Source organism: Morone saxatilis, unplaced genomic scaffold (genome assembly GCF_004916995.1).
Source record: "Morone saxatilis isolate NCDOM2014 unplaced genomic scaffold, NCSU_SB_2.0 Contig23, whole genome shotgun sequence".
Classification (NCBI taxonomy): domain Eukaryota; kingdom Metazoa; phylum Chordata; class Actinopteri; family Moronidae; genus Morone; species Morone saxatilis.
This window is the reverse complement of record NW_023339796.1, coordinates 15923352-15943885: the sequence shown is the minus strand read 5'-3', so window position 1 is coordinate 15943885 and position 20534 is coordinate 15923352. Positions and strand designations below refer to the sequence as shown.

Genomic DNA, 20534 nt, shown 5'->3' with positions numbered 1-20534 from the left:
AACTGTTGGAGTGTGTAGTTTATTTAATGCATGTTACTTCTATTAAAACACATCTAATTGCTGCACATATTGATCATACTGACATCATAGATGACTGACATGTGTCTGTGTTGCTTTAAAATAGCTCCTCAGGGTGTGTTTAGCATTTCTTATTGCCTTCAGATACTTCCCAAGGGGTTAACTGTTGCTATTGCCCTCAAATAAAACCACTGCTGTGCAACTGTTGTGCTTACCCAGAAATAGTAAAGTGCATGTCACATGTTGATATTGTTATTTGTAGTATGTGATGTATAGGGGCACCCAGGGTGGCTATTTTTAACAATTGTGATGACAGTACCTTGATTTGTAATGCAGACAGACAGTTTTAAAGGTGCACTCTTGTAACTGAAGCCCTATGCACACAACAGATGTGGTCATGGATACTGCAGATGAGAACCTGATCTGAATTACGTTTCAGACATGCTGTGTTAATGACTTGGGGTGGCAGTAAACGCTCTCAACCCAACATTTCCAGTTTACTCACTTATTTATTTATTTATTTGTTTGTAAGGATGCACAATATGGATATTTTTTCAGCTGATACAATATCCAATAATTACTTGCTTCTTGTGACTGACACCGATATGATAACCGCTAATGTCACATTTTTGTATTTTAAAAAGAAGTTCATAACCTGTAGTTTTTACACACCTGATGGTAAGAAAGGCCAAAAATTTAGCAAGAAAAAAAACTTGATCTTTATTGTTATTTTGTATCTCTGATCTATTTTTCTGTTTTTCCTCTTTCTTATCCAGCCCTGGACGGACCTGTGGAACATTTGACAATGAAATTGTCATGATGAATCATGTCTACAAAGAACGCTTTCCTAAGGTATAGTCAGAGCTTTTCTTTCTCTCGGATCTGTATTCGGTAAACATCTTCAGTGGCACTAATGCAACTCCTCATGAAAAGATGATTTACAGATGTGTGCATGAGTGTTTTTCTTACACATGGAAACCAGGGTTTTAACGCTCCTGGGGAAAGTCAAAATCTTGTTTCACTCACCTGTGGGGGGGAGGAGGACTGTAAATAAATTGTTAGGGCTGTCCCCGTTTTTAAATGAAATCTTTCATCTTGGTTGTTTTCCAGGCGACAGCCCAGATGGAGGGTCAGCTGCTTGACATCATTGCAGAGTGTTCCCCAGGCTCTGCTCTTCCCCTGGCTGATGGTGTACTGGGATTCATTCAGCACCAGCTGGTGGAGCTTGCCAGAGACTGTCTGGACAAGTCCCAAAAAGGCCTGGTCACCTCCAGGTACTTTGTGGAGCTGCAGGAGAAACTGGAGAAGCTGCTGCATGAGGTGAGTGTTTATCATCTTAAAAAAAAACTATGTCCCATCTTGTACCTGGGACACAAACACACAGTTTTGTTTTCTTTTTTTGATTATTATTCAGCCATGCAACTGTACAGCCAGTGTTTGTTCCTCCTAAGACATTGTGAGTTGTATTTTTGACTGTTGATAGCTCAGATTGCCCTCTGGGACATTGCATGCTATACTGTAACTTCATTGGGAACATTGGATTGAAATTGCCTGTTTGATTGGCTCTCATTCAGTGCTGATTCCAGTTCATTGGCCGGTAATGGTGTTGTCATTTTATATTATTACAAAGAACTGTGCAGTGGTCAAGTGTTTGATTATGTAATGATTTATTACATAACCTTTCCAGCAACAATTTTTCTGCAGCAAATGCTGCCTTCTGCAAAACAGATTACAGCCTCTGCTGCAGACTCAGGCCCTGAATGACTTTCTCTTTTTATGTAGAAAGTTGGATAATAGTAACAGTTAACACAGCTTTCTTGTGTTCATTCAGCCTTCTACTAGCTGGCTTTACCCTACAGTTATAATAGGGATAGACATTATTTTGTCTATAATTTCAGCTAAAGCCACTTTTCTGTAATTATTCTTTCCTCTTACCATGAAAATATTTTTTCAGCTTATTAAGAGTTTATTTTAAGCAAATGGTCCCTGATGTCACATGTAAAAATGTTTGGATTTGTCCCTGTGCTTGCTAGTTCATCTCTGGTCTGAATTGTAGTTGCTGTTTCATAATGCTGTTTTTCTGAAGACAATTCCTTTTTAAAAACAAATCTTGCAACAGGTTTTACAGGGTGAGACAGAACTTTTTACAAACTATCAGCTGACTCTGAACTCTGACTGACGTAACTCTTAAACACAGACTCTGAACCTGCTGTTTGACCAAGGCAAGTCAATGTTAGACTAGATTTATAACTCTGGCAAGGCAGTGAACAGAAAAGAGTATTGAGGCAAGATGTTGAAATACCAGGCCTGATCAATTGAATCACCAACGGATAATGTAAGATGAAATGGATGCTAAAAATAATAGCCAGACCAAAGTGCAGACAGCCTCTGTGGATGAGCCGCGCTGTCTCGTGGCTTGTGCCAATTGGATTAAGTCACAACAATAATCCATCATCCTTTTTGTCCTTTCCTGATCAGGCGTATGAGCGTTCAGAGAGTGAGGAGGTGACCATCATCACTAAACTGGTCAAGAAGATTCTCATCATCATCTCCAGGCCGGCCAGGCTCCTGGAGTGTTTGGTAAGACTCACTGGCAGACACAGTAGTGATAATAAGTGTGAGGAGTGATGCAATAGCAACATGATGCTTACCAGCTTAGAGCCTTGAACAACATATCTATCCCTTCAAATACAGATGTCACAGGTGAGTCATATGCATTGATGATATGGTGTAGTGATGATAGTTTTTGCTGTAATTACAGAGTAGTTGCATGTTAGAATTAGGCAACAGCAAGTTTACCTTGCCAGGCAGGATTATGTTTTGAGTTGTACTCCTTTTTATAAGCCACTTAATATTTACAGTAGGTGTGTAGCAGATAATTCAAGTTCTACAATTAGCCCAGATATTCATCCTATTTTTCCTATAAGTCAAGGAGAAACAGAAGATGGAAACTGGATTCACTTTTTCAACCTTCCTTCTTACCAACTCTGTCATTACATTGCAACTGTGTTTTTTTCCTGGTGCATGGTGTGCAAATTGTTTGTTTAGGGACAGTGTGTATTTCTCATTCAACACTTTCCTGCTCTATTGTGTATTATTGTGAAACCACAACACTTGTTTCACCTCTTTTTCTACAGGAGTTTGATCCAGAGGAGTTTTACCAACGTTTGGAGGCTGCAGAGGGTCATGCCAAGGTGGGCCACGGTATCAAGACTGATATTCCCAGATACATTATCAGCCAGCTTGGCCTCACCAGGGATCCTTTGGAAGGTGTGACATTGATTTTTTTTTTTTTAGCACGACATGGACATTATTATTGCTGTAATCAATCTTGATGGATACAATATTTACTTTATTCAACTATTGCAAATCAAAGATAGAGTTAATGTGCATCTTCACTTTACCAAAATACAATCATGTATGTATGTAATCATGGAAACTGTGTCACTAATGTTGCCGTTCATGTTGCCATTTTCATTTCTTTTCTTTTTATTGATGCAGGAATTCTTATTATTTTTATGTAGACTTTTGATCATCTGAACATTTAATTGTCATTAATGAAAACGAGGCACATTCTTATATGTGTGAAGGCACTGATCATTCATTGCACTTTACTTCATTGTTAGTTTCTTTGCTCTATTTCATGAGAACATTGAAAATACACCCCATACAGAAGTATTGCTTTCCCCAATGATATTTAACAGACTAGAACATAATTCAGCTGAATTGGAAAAACCCTTAATCAGTCAGCAGAGACATTATAAACTAATCACATAAAATAATTATAACAAAAACACTTGTTGACAGTTGTAATTTAGTTAAGCATCATTAGTCAGTTAGTATCATTGCAAACAGTTGAATAAGCTCCCACTGTCCTATTGGTGTTTATTTGAGCTGAATAGAGTTTGATCTGTGTGTCTGCTGCTGTTACAGAGATGGTCCATCTGGAGCAGACGAGTCCGAGTCACAGATCGTCCAGCAGAGACTCTGATGACACTGGAGACACAACACCCACGCAGGTATAAGCATACGTCAAACAGTTCTAAAGTAGTTATATTGACATACAATGTGAGTCTCAGTTTGACAGAATAAACAGTGGTGGTTAAAGTAATGTGAAAGGCGATGGCAGCTCTACTGAAGAGAAATTAAACATCTTAATGTAGAGCTAAACAACATTGAAGTGGTTGCTTAGATAGATCCAGTTTAAGTGGTGAATACAGACACACAGAAAAACTTCATTTTATCACAGTAAAGTCATGAAGTGCATGGATTCCTGCTTTGCAGAAGTAATGCAGCTTCTAAATCCTGTTATTTTGTTTCTCCTTTTTGCATGTGTGTGATTCAGAACCGAGCAGCCTGCACCCCTCCCCGTAGGAAACCGCTGGAGAGCGACTTTGAGACTATCAAGCTCATTAGCAATGGCGCCTATGGGTGAGTAAGACAGGCTTCTTTGTTTGCATTCGACTGACTCAGTCTCTTTGTGGATACCGCAGAGCCCAATAAAAGCAGAAGAAAAACTAAATTGAGGAAGTGTTGTTGTAGTATTTTGGTGTTTACACTTAGAATTTGTCTGGATAATTTCATTTCAAGTCTGAACTGAAGTTCACTAGTAAGTGATGTGTATGATTCCTCGTCTTTTTCCCAACTCTCTTTTGCTTGTGAAATCTCTTAATTTATCTCCTGTCAATCCCTTATAAATCCTCCTATCCCTTTTTTGTCCTGTAATTTTTCTTCTTTCTCTTCTTTTGCCCTCTTCCCTCTCCTCTTCTCTCCTCTCCTCTCCTGTCATGCAGGGCTGTATTTCTGGTGCGCCACAAGGAGACCCGTCAACGTTTTGCCATGAAAAAGATCAACAGGCAGAATCTGATCCTTAGGAACCAAATCCAGCAGGTGTTTGTGGAGCGAGACATCCTCACATTTGCTGAAAACCCATTTGTTGTTTCTATGTTTTGCTCCTTTGAGACGCGGAGGCACCTCTGCATGGTCATGGAGTATGTGGAAGGTAAGGTTGGTTGAAATTGTGCGTGCATAATCTGATATGCCTTTTTATTAAATGTTTATTTGCCTGTACTATAGCACTCAAAACTTTATTTTATGCCCACCCACTGTAAACACAAAAGACATATTATCACATGCATCTGACTGTTTGCGCTTAAAGGTGGAGATTGTGCCAACCTATTGAAGAACATTGGTCCTTTGCCTGTGGACATGGCACGGATGTATTTCGCAGAGACAGTCCTGGCTTTAGAGTACCTTCACAACTATGGCATCGTACACAGAGACCTCAAACCTGATAAGTGAGTCCTCATTTCACTTTTTTCTTTTTTCTTTTTTTACCATCTTTCAGGCAGAACCTAATTACTTTAAAGCTTTCATCATTTTTTAGACTTGCCACAGTCTTTAAAAGACTGGCAATCTTTTTGATGTTGGAACAGAATTTTCTGAAACGTTCAGCCTTTGATATTTTTCAACTCAGTCTGAGATCTAATGTTTTGGGCTTAATGTTTGATGTAACATGAAACATTTCTGTGTTTCCTTCTTCTGTAGTTTGTTAATCACCTCTATGGGACACATTAAGCTGACAGACTTTGGGCTGTCAAAGATTGGTCTAATGAACATGACCACCAACTTGTATGAAGGACATATTGAAAAGGATACCAGAGAGTTCATCGACAAACAGGTTCGCCTCTTCTTAACCCGTATTCTCTTCATCCCCTCTGTTGAGTTCATTACTTTAACTAATGTCAATCTTTGCATCTTCGTCTGTTTTTCCTCTCTACAGGTGTGTGGTACTCCAGAGTACATTGCACCTGAGGTGATCTTGAGGCAGGGCTATGGGAAGCCAGTGGACTGGTGGGCTATGGGCATCATCCTTTATGAGTTCTTAGTGGGCTGTGTTCCTTTCTTTGGAGACACACCAGAACAGCTCTTTGGTCAGGTGGTCAATGGTAAGACATCTGTTAGTTTACTGCTTTGTTATCAAGTCTAAATAAATTGTACTATTTTAGTCTTGGGTTATTGGTCATTACCTCAGGTATACGTAATTCTTCTGTGTAATTTTGCACTTGCACAGTCTCTTACACTTGGGCTGTGTAGATAAACTTGAATGCCTTCATTGGATCATTGGAATGTGCCTCTTTGTCTAGATGACATCATTTGGCCAGAAGGGGAGGACGCTCTGCCAGCTGATGCCCAGGACCTTATCACCAGGCTGCTGAGACAGAGCCCTCTGGAGCGTCTGGGAACAGGTCGGTGGCGGTGTGACAGATGACGAATGGGTAGACAAGGCCCCCTGAGTATAGCATATTCAGTCCTATAGTCTGATGTGGAGAAATTTTTAGAAAATATTTATAGTTGCCCTTTCACCTTTTAAAGTCTCAGCACTCAGACATTTTTATGGCTTTATTTGATAGAAATTGTTAGACTGATAGAAATAGGCATTTTTATGTTAACATCAAAGTTATCATAAGGGTTGATCAGGCAACATTTCGAGTGAGGCAGAGCAATAATAACAAGTTTTAGCTGATCATATTGTTGTCCATAGACGGGGAGAGATGAAGAGACAGACTAAAGCTCATGAGAGGAAAGCCATCTTGTCATTTTACAAGAAGAAAGGAGATATTGGGGTATCAAAAGAGACACTGTTGACAAATTGGCCGAGGAGTAGCTGTAAACCAGCCCCAATATGACAAACCTGTTTGCCTAATTTTTTTTTTTTCTCCAGGTGGAACCTCTGAGGTGAAGATGCACACATTCTTCCTGGGTCTGGACTGGAACGGCCTCCTGAGGCAGAAAGCTGAATTCATACCGCAACTCGAGACTGACGATGACACCAGTTACTTTGACAGTACGTGTCAGACCAGCTAGATTTGTGGACAGATATACACACTCAGTGCTTTAATAATCTAGTATGGACTCTGCATGCACACTCACAAACCTATACCTTTTTTAAGAACACAGGAGGACACACTACTATGAGAATAAGTCAAAATGTTTTCATTTCATAGTAATCTCTGATGGTACTTTCAATTAGGATAAAACAGTGCATCAGTTTTTCAATATTTAATGCCATGTCATTGTGTTTCCTGTAGCTCGATCAGAGCGCTACTGTCATCTGGGCTCAGATGACGATGATGAAACCAATGATGATGAATCATCTCGGGAGCTCCGACAGTTCTCCTCTGTGGCCCACCGCTTCAGCAAGGTGCTTGTTACGGCTCTGCTTATTACCCTTCACTTAATATGTGCCACGCTATTAAAATATATATCTAATTAATGACTCTTTGATAGAATAAACCCTGGTGTGAACTCTCACAGTCCTCCAGATATTTTGTTAAAACATCTATGTAACCAATTTTCTTGTTAAACTTTAGGTGTACAGCAGCACAGAGCACCTGTCCACCTCCACGCCGTCCAACCAGAGCCTGTCGTCATCCGAGCGAAGCCACAGTGAGGAGAAGGAGGAGAGGTGGGAGGGCAGGGGAGTCCTCTCCCCTGGCGATGGATGCAAACACTTGGCTGGTGGAGACAGGAGGGCAGATGGACACAGGGGGAGGTGAGAGCATGAAACGTGAGAGAGATATCTCCTTTCTATGAGAGGAAAGGAATTACAGCCAGCCCTCATTCTTGCCTTGTTAGCTCTAAATTTAATGAAAAACGTGAGAAGGAAGTGGATTATTCTGAAGCACTTGTTTATTGAAAATGGTGTTTTTGGGACAATACTATGTATCATAAGTCAAAATGGTTAACAATTTAACTTCACCCAGGTCTGAACCTTTCTATATACTTTATATATGTGTTTATATGGGTTGTTTCTCAGTATGGTGCAGCAATGTGAAAGCCTCCACCTGAGTTGAATGTCAGGTGGAGGCTTCACATTGCTCTTGGGTGTGAATGGCAGTGTCAGGTTTCCTGCTTTCCATTCACTGCATACTGGGAAAGGTTCCAGGTCCCCTATGACCCTGAGTAGAGTTAGCTGTTATGCCATGGAGGACTGACCAGACCTCTACTGACAAAATTGTTTTAGGAGATAAAATCAGTATTTTATTATTAAAATAAAAATAAAAAGTAACTACAGGTCAAGATAAATATACCAGAGCTCATTCACCTATACATATGCAAACGCAATACAAACTTAAAATAAATTTTGGTCAAATCTGGACTTTTTTAATTCTGTTTCACAGTCTGCGTCCTCGTGCTTCATCCAGCTCCTCCCAGTCAGAGCGCAGCACCAGCCCACTGGTGATGAACAGCACCCAGAGCCTCGACATCATGCCTCGCTTCGCCATCTCTGCCGAGGAGGAAGGTAAGACCAACAAACACAGACCTCTGTTCCTTCTCTTCTCCTGTTATTTTGCAATTATGAAACAACAGTGATTACACTCCGTACCTCCTGATTCTAGACGGGATGGTTTCCAACCTGCGACGCATTCGGCTCCGGAGCAACAGCACAGGCACCAGGCCGTCCTTCCGAAGAGGGGCGTCCAGACGCATCGCCCACCAGCTAGAGACCCCAGAGAAACCCAGATCCCCAGCTGGGAAAGTCCCCAAGTCTGCCTCTGTCTCTGGCCTGTCCCTTATCATTACCCCAGGTAGACAGGACGGTGATGACTTCTTTGAAATGTCACCAAAATGTTAAAATTTTTTGTCACTTACCCTAGCTTCCATTGAAATTCAGTTGCTTGCTCAAATTGCATCCATAATCATGTTTTTTTAGAGGCACGACTGTCATCTGTCTATATTTGCTAAGACTATTCATGTGTTTATAGTGCCCTCTACAGCCAGATGCTGTGTAACTTATAAAATAAATATACACTAATACTAAGGACAATAATTAAAATAGAAAAACATCATAATAAGTCAAGTGAAGTCTTATTTTGGCCAGAGAATTAGTAGATTAACCTTGTTAAGCATCATTATTGTGGTAGTTTGATCAAATACTGAATGGTGCAACATGTAAGAACGTGTACGTACACTATCCATAACCCTTCCTAAACATCTTCTCCTCTCGATCCAGATGACTCAGCAGGTCCTCCTACGAGCCCCAAATCGTCCTTGTCCCTGTCGTCCAACCCCTCATCCAGAGACTCATCCCCCAGCCGGGACCTCTCTGTCAGCATCAGCTGCCTCAGGCCTCCTGTGGTCATCCACAGCTCTGGGAAGAGGTTTGGCTTTGCTCTGCGAGCTATCAGAGTCTACATGGGAGACAGTGACGTCTACACTGTTCACCACATGGTCTGGGTACGTGTCCTAATCTCATGTGTGGCTAGTGGGGTTAATCATGTATGAAAAATTCAGTATATTCAAATCAAATTTAGAGTGTAATTGTTAAACAAACACACACATTTAGTTAAATATTTATATTTAAACAATTTTCATGGTCTTCAGATTTTGTTTTAGATGATCCTAAAAGTCAGTATAACAGCACATGAGTGTCAGCATGGCAAAATCTAGAATTAAGAAATTAGACAGAAATCCCCTCTGTATTTTATAGATGTTGTATTTGCATTTTGAATTCTTTATTGCTGTGCATACATATGCATACTGAAAACATTAGTTGTAATAATTGCATAGCTGAGACATCGTCAGTCGTGGTTAGATGGTTGCTTGACCAGTAATTTTCATCAGAGGTTGTGTGTGTTTGTGTCCACAGTGTGTTGAGGAAGGCAGTCCAGCACATGAGGCAGGATTGAGGGCTGGTGACCTCATCACTCATGTCAATGGGGAGTCTGTCCAGGGACTCGTCCACACTGAGGTTGTAGAGCTCCTTCTCAAGGTAAAAGAATAACTTGAATTTACACACATTCTATATTTGGATGATCACAGTGATGATTGTGATGTGTTGTATGTACATGTACTGAATTTGAGTTTTTCTTAAACAAACATACTTTCTGTAAGTAATAACATATCATTTCTAGAGAAGAGAGAGACTGAATGTGTTACAGAGGGGTGTTTATGATAATGATCTGTTTTCAACAGAGTGGCAATAGGGTGACCTTGCAGACTACTGCACTGGAGAACACCTCTATTAAGGTGGGCCCTGCCAGAAAGGTGAGCTACAAGGCCAGGATGGCCCGGCGCAGCAAGAAGAGCAAGAGGAAGGACGGACAGGACAGGTACACGAGGGGAGAAATCATACCCGCAGCATTACTGTATGACATTTATAACTACTGTCTGAAGCTTAGTATTAGATACATTGGACTAAAATCTGAAATGTGATGAACAAAACTTTGATAAAAATCTAGTAATTAATTAAAATGGATGGTAGTTTGTTGTCTCACTGAGAGTCTTTACTCAAGTCAGCATGAAATATGTTCAAGCAAAGAACAGTATTACAGACAAAACACACATCTGACCTCTCACCTCTTTTGCAGCCGCCGGCGTAGCATCTTGAAGAAGCTGTCTAAGCATACGCCTCCTCCACCCATGCAGAGCAGTCGTAGCTTCTCCTCAGGTTTCCACCAGTCATCTAGCGACAGCCTCTCCGGCTCTCCCACGCAGAGTCTCTCTCCTGGGCCTTCTACGCCCTGTCGCTCCCCCGCCCCTGACCACTCCGGAGGTGAGTGAGGAAGCCATGCATCCCTTGCATCCCAAAAATGAAGCTGTTGATCTTTCTGTGTCTTATGTTTTTTATGTTATGTGTTGGTAAAAATCTACTAATGCTTAACTGTTTTATTTCTTTCTCTTTCTGTCAGACTCAAGTTCTTCCCCTTGCTCCAGCTCCCCTAACTCGCCTGTACCACAGGCCCGTCCAAGTTCTCTACATGTGTTGGGTCGCTACACCAAAGCTGGCCGCTGCAAGTCCACCAGCAGTATCCCACCTTCACCTCTGGCCTGCATCCCACCTCCTCAGCCCCTCTCTCCTCAGTGCTCTCCATCCTGCCTCCCCAGTCACCCAAAGTCCCTACAGGGTTTCCATGGCAAGACATTGTCCCCTCCCACTATCGCCCGCCATTCTGTGCGTCCCCGCAGTGCAGAACCGCCACGCTCACCACTCCTCAAGAGGGTCCAGTCGGCAGAGAAGCTGACAGGAGACAAGACGACGGGGGGTTACCATGGTGATAGGAAGGCCTACAGCACCCGCCGCCACACCATGGAGGTGCCTCTGTCTGAGGGGGAGGGGCTGGAGGACATGGAGGGGGACACCGCCACCGGGTTTGTCTGTGTGGGTGAGCACGGCCGTCAGGGGCTGTACATAGGAGGGCAGAGAGGCCACCAGGACACAGCCAGCGGAGGCAGCGAGCACCACCGCTCTACCGCCTCACCACAACACCGCAGCAGCAACCACCACTCCAAAGAGGTGGTGGTGATGAGGAAGCTGGCTCTGTCGGAGCGAAGGGACTCCTTCAAGAAACAGGAGGCCGTGCAGGAAGTGAGCTTCGATGACTTGGAGGAGAGGGAGGCGACGCCGAGCCCAACACTTCCCGTCACGCAGCCGAAGGCATTCAAGGCGTCCTGGATCAACTCAGCCCAATCAGAATCTAGTGCGAAGCTGGAAGGAAGAGGATCACAGGGTACAACACAGCAGAAGGCCAAGTCAAAAGACAAAGAAGGGTTTTAGTTTGGTCTCTTTGCCAAGGAAGGTCAACAGATTCTCACTCTTGAAGAGACTGAAAGGTGAAGATAAGTCTTTGACCTGCTACTGTACTTACATTTGAAGGCCTTGCATGTGTGTCCAGAAAACTGTGACCAAGTCCCAAATCAACACAAGCAACTGTGTGAAGACAAAAGCGCAAATTAACACCGATGTTTCTCAGTAATATATGCATCCTGCAACACTGTTAACGGAATAATGACTGCCTACTATGTTTACTTCCTAGTTGCTTGTTTTCTTTCTTGGTTCTCAAATCACTGTGGCACCTGTGACTGATGTGTTTTGTACATAGGTTTTTGTTCTAAATGAAGAAACTTATTTATGACTTTTTATGCTCATCTTGGGTTGTTTTTTTTGGTTGCTGAAAATGCCTTTTTAAGCTTCAGCTGTTCTTAGTTCAGGAATTGCACAAAAGGAAAGCCACACACGACTTCTCAGTGTGGTTTTACAGAAGGTGCAGAAAAGGGCAGGTAACATCAGTTGATATCGTACCTTTATTTTATACCTCAATGCCTGTCTAGAACTAGGTGTTGTTTCGTGTTCAGTTTGGATCTTTGAAACAAACTTACAGTGTTTGTCCTGCAATATAAAATGTATTATACCATTGCGGAAGATATTCTGTGCTGCCTCTCGGAAGAAATGTATCATACAGATTGTGGTGGGCACCATTTGGACTCATCAATCCAGAACACAGGCCTTGTATAAAAATTTTTACCAAAAATATCAACATCTCAATATTTGGAAGCCTAACTGTGGTGCCAAAGCATGGTTTAGCCATAGAAACCATTTTAAAAAAAGAGGTACTGTAGTTGTACATAAGAAGCTTCATGCATGCATGGGCTCTACTTCCACTTGCTGTCTGTCTTAAAAAAGCGTGTCAGTGCTGACACTCGAACAGTGGTTTGAATAATAACCTGATCAACATACAGGTGTGTAGATAAAACCCGTCTCTGTCTTCTAATACCTTGTTGAATCAAGCCTCCGTCCAGCTCCTTACAAACCTAGTCTAGCTGAAGTGTTTGCACAAGTTGTAGTAGCCGTATAACAGTTAGAGCACATTTATATTTCAGGACGATCTCCTTCTCTGTGGGATTCAAAAAATTGTACAGTGGATGCAACAAACAAAACTGGCTCCCTTGGCTGTTTTTATTTTTTATTATTTTTTTTATATGTGTTATGAACGAATGTTTACATTTTAGTGCAAGTGTGTGTGTGTGGTCATGGTTTTGTTAAATTATTACAAAAAAAGTGAATGATGGAAATCAACCAGAGGCCCTGAGTGGATGAAGGAACGAGTAGAGGTGATTTCTTTTTGTACATTTTGATATGGAAACAGTCTTGTTGCAGTACTAATAGCCTATGCTGTTGATGTATATTGTATAAACAATGGTGGACCTTATAACAGCTGTCGGTGGTGTTTTTTGAAAGTGACCTTGTAAGGGTAGATTGACTCATTGTGTAATGTCACTTATGTGGCAGGGTCTTGATCTCATGTTGCGATCAGCCTCAAAGGATTGTGCATGCTTCACATCCCAGTATATTCCCACAATCTTACAACATGTTTACATGTTTTTAAGCTCTTTGAAGTTCTTAATCTCATTGAATTCCTAATGATGATTTTCAGTCGCTGATTTGAGCTTTAAAATTAGTGTTTTGTTAGGAGATGTGAACATATGGGATTTGGTTTTCAGCAATGTATTCTTTCATTTCTATTTTTGTTCCCGTTTTGGAGCTTTTTTGTTGTTGTTTTTATTCAGCAACTGTTTGGATCAGCAACCAAAAATGCTTACAGTCTTATTTTAGATTAATTCACTGCACAGAAGACAATTTTGTGCCTGTGTTCTTAGTTTTATGAAGGCGCACATTTGTGTTTTGCAGAGCGAGGGGAATTATTAATTTGGGAATTTATAGCGGAGGTTTAGCACATACTAAGCCTTGCACAGTGGTTATAGTGGGCGTTCAAATTAGAAGTTAGAAGTGTGTTTGTTGTATTGTGGGGGGAAAAACTGTGTGTCTGAGTAGGATTTGTCACTGAATATCTGATGCAATATACATCTTGGTATGTTAGGATTTGATCTCTTTATTTCGTACCCCTACCAAACTGTCATTGTATCGCTTGACCCTTAAGTTGTATCATCATGTTATACTTTTTAAATTCAAGTTCTTTTTGAGAAGCTCTCAGCAGCAGTCCATCCATAACAACAGTTTGGGCATCACACATCAAAATGAAGCATCACAACGACTCTTTTCATCTGTGTGTGTGTGTGTGTGTGTGTGTGTGTGTGTGTTAAAACTGTTGCTCAACCATTATTCTCCATATTCTCCATATTCTCCACACTTGTTTTAGTGTGTTTGTGTGTTAAAGTCGTTGCTCCCCGATCCTCCCCAAACTGGCCTTTGTGAAATTCCTACAATGTGGGTATCTGATGCAGACCGGTGTGACATTGTCAGTTTTTTTTTATTGTCTTAACAGTGCTTGAAATAAATGAATTGCAAAGTGACCGAAAAGTCCAGAATACAAGCGTGTGTATTTGTCATCTGTCCCTCCATAAAATAATATTTTAAAGTTTGTGCCACCATAAACCATCATAATCTTCAGTGTCTTGGTGGTAAAGCACTATACACTCAATCAACACATATACTATATTAATAATTAATTAATGTAGTAATAATACACCAGATGTAGTATAGTAGTGTGTATTTTGAATAAAGTACACAGATATGATCCAGAATTTGTCCTTTACAGTTCTCACTTATACTACTTATTCATATTAAATCTAAACCAGTAGATGAACTGGAGAAATCTTATATGAAGCTCAATATAAGATGTCCCTATGCAACCCAACATGGGATCAGACACGGATTTAACATGTGGTTGAGCACTTTTTCCTTTTTCATATGAACAGGAGTCTTTGCAATAAAAGAGAGCTTAAAGTATAAGGTTGGGAGGGGGGAATGTAGCCTCGCAGCTTAAGATTGTCAGGTTCAAATTTCCATTATGGGCCGAGGCCATTCGGTGACCCCTCACTAATCGTTCGGACTTTTCCGCTCGGCTTCGTCACTTTCCGCTCTCTTCATATTAGTTCCCACGCACTCTCCTTCCCTCCCTGCGCCGTGCTGAGCTGGAAAATGGCTGTGTAGGGGAGCAGGGAGTCATGAACGGGAAAAGAAAAAAAGAGCGAGAGAAAGAAGGCGAAGCAATAAGTGAACAGCGGGTTTGCTAGAAGTTTAGTGCACCTCTAGAAAACCGTCGTCCGCGTATACGGCTCTACGTGGACTCTGTCTGACACTCTGAAGTGTTAAAGCGACGCAGCCAAAAGTGAGAAGAGTCAAGAAATATCCGCGGGTGAGTTTTTTTTTTTTTTTCCAAGTTATTGCACATTTCCAGTACAGCAAGGCAGCAGCCAGCCACTGTACTGGAAAATGGTGGAAGCGCTGCAAGTGTGCTCAGCGCACGCAACTTCTGACTGTTGACTTGTGTCCTAGTTGTAAAGTTTCAACACAAGACCTTCAACGTGTTTATTGTATTTGTTTTTATTTGTATTTTTTTTGGCGCAGTACACGTTGTTACGTTTATTCTTGCAGCACGTTGCTCGCTGCTCGCGCTGCTCGACAGTTGACGTCTATAAAATGCTGAGCCCGTTAAGTTAGTGAAAACCTTTATTTAAAGTTGCTTCACACTTAAATTATTATTATGTTCATTCTTGATAAGCTCTGAGGTTATAGCGAGGGGGACTTTTAAACTTAGCTCGTAGTTGTTAAACTTATCAATTTATGCAGAATTTAAACCTCCGAGTTCAGAGTTGTGTGTTTGTTTTTTTTTTAAAGCTAAATACTAAAAAATGAAGTGTTTTTTAGATGTTGGGTAAGATTGAAAAAGTTTTACTGCAGGACTGAAACATAACAAATAAGGCAGACTTTGCAGCGTACTATAACAGTGGCTTTACATTGACTGCACACTATAGGAGGCCATGCAGTGTGGAGGCCCAACATAGCTGAAGGCCTGACATGATGTGTGTGTTACATCCCTGGTTTGGGGATTTGGCATGCAAAAAGGAGTTAGTGGAAATTGTGCCACTTGCATAATAAGACAAGCCACTCAACTGTGTGGCGACCCCCCCCCTCCATTCTGTTATAATTACTGAATCCAGCATTATGCAACCAAATGTCAATCCTCCATTACACTGCTCTTTCAATGTGAAGCATGACTTGTGGCAAAGCCTTCATTCTTCTTCTAAATGTCTCCAAATGCTCTGAATGACTCGCAGGGCTTGTTTCGTTAAAAACTTCCAAATGAAGTGCATCTTCTCCAAATGCCAAGTGTCACTTCTCAGGGCTAAACGTAAGCTAACTTCAAGTTCCTGCAGACACAGTACAGCTGTGGTTATTTTTGTTATGTGTCCTTCAGCTGGGGGACCCAGTTAAACTGAAATGGTGTTATTTGATCAAAATAGCAACAGAATACAGTTTTAAGGAGAGTTTTTAGACGTAGCTGCACTGGAAATGCTGCAGACTCTGAGTTGGGGCTCGTACCCAAGATAATCTAAACATCTAATGTTTAACAAAAGTATGTTTTTTTGAACTGAAGACATAAATGAGCCTTGTTGGACTCTATGGGCACAAAACACTGAGTACAAATCTAGTCTGTCATTTGTAATCCACTTTTTGGAAGACCCTCCGTCCTGGATGTGACCGATTGCTGACAGGAGTTGGGAACAGCTCACTTATTGACCGTTTTTCCCTACGATCCAGAAATAATATTCCGATAATAAAACATTTTTATAGTATTAATGATATCAGGTGATAGACTGAAAACCAGACAAATTAATTGACACATTATTTTGACGTAGGTGCCACTTAATTTGAATTACTTCATGTAAAACCGGGTCCTCATTAATCTCTCTGTGTCACAATGGGATTAGTATTTGATTAGCTTTGTCACTGCTGTGTGTTTATAATGGAGGCCACTGTATGTTACCTGCAAAATAGTTAGTTATGGTATAGTCTAATGCATTTATATGTGTCTTGTGAGGGATAAATGTATGTATACATATTAATAACCAAGAGAAATGCTGTTATCTTGGTGAAAGAACCAAGTATGAGGCTTACTAACCACCATTACACACAAACTACGCAGCAAACAGGCTTGTGGTATTTTCAACTGCTGCAGACTGTTCAGGTTTATCAGATTTTCTTTCTTTGTTGTCGTCAAAATGTTAAACAACGTGGTCGCGTGGACTCTTCGACCGGCTGAGGCATTGAATCGCCTGCATCTTATATCTGATAAATACAGCGAGTCCTCTTTAAGGCCTTGTGGTATGTTTGACTTTACAGAACAGTGCCGTCGCAGTGCTACATAATCTTTCGTAGCAGATGTTTCTATTTAGCGAAGTGAGCTTTTCAGCTTCATTAAGGACAGATAGAGTTCAGGTGAACATAACTTGAATCATAAAAATGCCTAAGCCCCCATTTTAGGCTGAAAAATAAGTCCTCACAAGCTCCTGTGTTGTTGGCTTGTCCTCCCTGCCTGTGGCGCAGTAGATTTTTCAGTTCCATGTGGACAGATGGCTCGAGGCCAGGCTGCATGCGTGGTGGCTCTGTAGTCAACTCCTCACCAGCAGGGCCGTAAAGGGCCAACACATACACAAACTTTAGAGCATTGACTGTGTCTCCATAGTGAATGAGTTTTGTTCAATGCATTCATTTGTCTCCGTGAAAGTCATTTAAGTAAATTAAGAGAACTGCAGCCTTTCTTTGTTTAAGCATGAATCCATAACCTGTGTCTCTGAGACGTTTAGTCAGTTGTATCTTTTTATTAAAAGTGTACAAGCTGAGTCTACATTCTTAAACTCGTGAACCCATTAGGTCTGTTTTGAAAATGGTCACAGCTGTGGGGGGAGCTGCTGCTGATATTTGGATTGGATTTGCCAAAGCATGTTAGCCTTCAGACTATTGAAGATATGGTAAAAATATGATTTCACAATTGACCTACATAGATGTGACTGTTGACAAATAAACAAGGAAGTCATGGTTTATGGTGTGTGGGTCGAAAAGTGAAAGAAGATGTTCAACACCCTCACGTCTACATAGAAACCTGTTCATGTGTATTGGTTGATAGATTGACAGGGCAGGATGTTTTTATGTAGGTAATTTAATATAATATAGAGAGCTAGACTGATGAATTGGCTCGGACAATACATCGGGTGATATTAGCTTAATATTGGCTGAGCATGCTGCTCAGTGTAATCATCTAGGCTGATTTGAATTTTATGAAGTGAAGAGAACAACTAGTCGGACCACACTGAGTCAATGAAGTGATGCAAGTTACTGAAACAAAGTTATTAAACTATATTGAATACGTAGAATGATAAACAGCTTCAGTTTGGGGCAATAGTTGTTCAGTCTGCAGCAGTCAGTTGTGCGACATTGAGGAAAAAAGATCGTTTCGAGTCGTGCCAGAGAGCAGTGATGAGTTCATCTTTACACTGTAAACAGTCACAATAAAGAAAAAAATCTAAGGGATCCTTATCAAGATTTTTCTTCTTTATGACAGTATGTTGATTTTTATATGAGTTTTGCATGAATGTAATGAAGTAACTTGATCTGGAAGGTATTTTAAATGTACTTATCACTGGTTCACAGACTGTGGTCCACCTCTAGTGGTTCACAGAGGAATGTCTGAATTTAAAAAAAATGAAATAGATTAATTTAAAAACCTACAATATTATTAAAATACAAAGTTTCTAATGAAAATACTTAAACTATGAGATCGTTTAAATGTAATATTAAAAAAGTTTTGCCTTCCGTGTAATATTTAGTTTTTAGTATCAGCCTGCTGTATAGTCACGTTCATATACACAATGCACACATACATCCCTGATTAGTTACGAGTTTAAATATAATGGCAAGATAGTGAGTGGAGGTAAAAACTGCAATCGTGGCTCCAAACAGGAACTATTGGGAGGACAAGTGTGGACCAGGAGTACCCCTTCTCCTCCAGATGTGGATCCGTTCAGGATTCAACAACAGTCAGCAATAAATAATCTTCTTTTTAGAATTAAAACTGCTTCCTGCAAGATTTGTCCGTCGCTGAACAGGGTCGGCCTATGCTACTGTATTTTAACGTCGGTCATAACGGTGGAACTTGAAGAGCCTAATCTTTTCAGAGGTGGTACGCTGTGTGAGAAGTTTGAGAAACACTGATACACATAATACAAACACAACAAACTGTTTGTCTCTAAAATTCCATTTAACGGCCAGTTATTGTCAAAATGAATCCAAGGTGACGTCCTGCAATGTTTTGTTTTTCTGACCAACAGTCCAAAACCCAAAGATATTTATTTTTGAATGATATAAAGCAAGAAATTGTCACATTGGAGAAGCTAGAACCGTCAAATGTTTGGCATTTTCGCTTGAACGATTCTTAAATTCTACAAATAGCTGCCGATTATTAAGCAACGGTTCGTTTAGTCTTTTTTTGTATGAATTAATAACTAACCACCTTTTTATATAAATATTTAACGACCAAAAGTTGAAAAAAACATGAATTAATTAAGTACAGTAAGTACAGTAACACCATAATAAATAAATGAACTCATTATTAAACGAGTGTGGCATGTTGGTCTTCAAGCAATGTCAGTTGCTCTTTTCTTTCACTCGACTGTGTTAGTGATGCTCTGAATAGCTTATTTGCCATTTTACATTATGCATACTGGGGTATAATGAACAGGTCAGAGCTCCACTGGCTGACTAAACACATCAAGAGTCATTTGATGTTTGCAGACAGCAGAGGAAAATCTAGATGCCATTTTGAGTTCAATCTAGGTCTCGCTCTCCCCCTGCAGTTAAGCACAATGTCCATGTGTGGGAAATAAATAACATAAAATCAGAAGACTATTGACTTGCTGTGTTATGTTGTAATGCACAGTTGTTTACCAAATATTGTATAACTTAACTAGTATAGCAGCACTTTTGAGTGAATTCTGTCATAGTTTCTCACTGTGTTCCTGTTTTATAAAGGCCAGAATGTATTGTTCCCTCTCTTTCTGCATAGCATCGTCACATTTATCTCCCTGTTAGCTGAGAAAAACAAAATTCATCCTCTTTCGTCTCATTGCACGACTTCAGCATGACTCATGGAATTCTCTCCAATCACACGCAGCCTTCAGTGTTTCCATGTTATGTTTTACATCTTTATCCTGTGGCAGTTTCATTTGCTTTAAATCATTGTGTCATCAGAGATGATGAGCAACCATCAAGGTTGCAGAGATGAAAAAAGTCGAGTGTGTGGGAAAAGGTGGAGTTGTTTGGGTCAGATGTTTGATCACTGCCTAGATACATTTTCTAATATTAGAACGTTTCCTTGATTTGCCCGGCTTCTCTGGTGACTGGTGAGCACATGGCCAGAGCAGCAGCCAATCAGAGCGCAGGATTAGCTTTCCCTCTCTCTAGCAACAGTGAGTTACTTGCTGCCTATTCATTAATTATTTTCCTGTGGTCTCCCTCAGCTGTTTGGACTGGGCTGATAGCAAAGTGCTCCGTCTCTCAGTCTCACTCTGTTTTTTCACTGCTTTCTGTCGCTCTCTGCTCTGACTGAGTAAAAAGTCTTCAAAAACGGATGGATCCAGTGACGCTGAGCTTGCCAGCTGCTGCTGCTGCCCTCAACTGTGAGCTACTACAACACTATCAGACCAGGACTGTAACAGAGATGACTCTTCTCTCACCTCGCACGACTTTTTTCTGCTCTGGAACTAAATAATAAAAAAGGACTCCTGAATGAGAGCGCTCCCTACGCACTGCTTTTTCTTTCACTTGGTCTTCATCTCGTTTTTGCCTCTTTCTTTCCTGCAGCGGCGCTCTGACTATAAACAAATAAAACATGGCAACTGGAAAAACCACTGGACTTTTTCGCTGGATGAGGATC

General features: G+C 40.8%; 2 protein-coding genes and 1 long non-coding RNA gene across 3 annotated transcripts in view; 2 read left to right on the top strand and 1 right to left on the bottom strand.

Moving 5' to 3' along the window:
* The window catches only part of mast3a (microtubule associated serine/threonine kinase 3a), a 24351-nt gene extending 10224 nt beyond the window's left edge, over positions 1-14127 (top strand). The window contains exons 7-27 of the mRNA XM_035670234.1: positions 795-870; positions 1129-1338; positions 2497-2598; positions 3156-3288; positions 3952-4037; positions 4364-4449; positions 4812-5020; positions 5177-5315; positions 5566-5698; positions 5801-5966; positions 6165-6266; positions 6743-6865; positions 7110-7222; positions 7392-7573; positions 8202-8323; positions 8421-8609; positions 9035-9258; positions 9671-9793; positions 9997-10133; positions 10392-10576; positions 10713-14127. Of these exons, the coding sequence (XP_035526127.1) occupies positions 795-870; positions 1129-1338; positions 2497-2598; positions 3156-3288; positions 3952-4037; positions 4364-4449; positions 4812-5020; positions 5177-5315; positions 5566-5698; positions 5801-5966; positions 6165-6266; positions 6743-6865; positions 7110-7222; positions 7392-7573; positions 8202-8323; positions 8421-8609; positions 9035-9258; positions 9671-9793; positions 9997-10133; positions 10392-10576; positions 10713-11578 (3706 nt within the window). The 3' untranslated portion in view covers positions 11579-14127. The remainder of the gene's footprint in view (positions 1-794; positions 871-1128; positions 1339-2496; positions 2599-3155; positions 3289-3951; positions 4038-4363; positions 4450-4811; positions 5021-5176; positions 5316-5565; positions 5699-5800; positions 5967-6164; positions 6267-6742; positions 6866-7109; positions 7223-7391; positions 7574-8201; positions 8324-8420; positions 8610-9034; positions 9259-9670; positions 9794-9996; positions 10134-10391; positions 10577-10712) is intronic.
* LOC118334348 lies at positions 11370-17182 on the bottom strand. Its single transcript, XR_004797013.1, has 3 exons — positions 17107-17182; positions 11670-11731; positions 11370-11509 (listed from the first exon to the last, which is right to left on the bottom strand). It is a non-coding gene; the product is annotated as an uncharacterized LOC118334348 (long non-coding RNA).
* Positions 14699-20534, top strand: part of pik3r2 (phosphoinositide-3-kinase, regulatory subunit 2 (beta)) — a 32584-nt gene continuing 26748 nt past the window's right edge. Inside the window, exon 1 of the mRNA XM_035670235.1 lies at positions 14699-14957. The gene's annotated coding sequence lies outside the window, so the exon portion shown is untranslated. The remainder of the gene's footprint in view (positions 14958-20534) is intronic.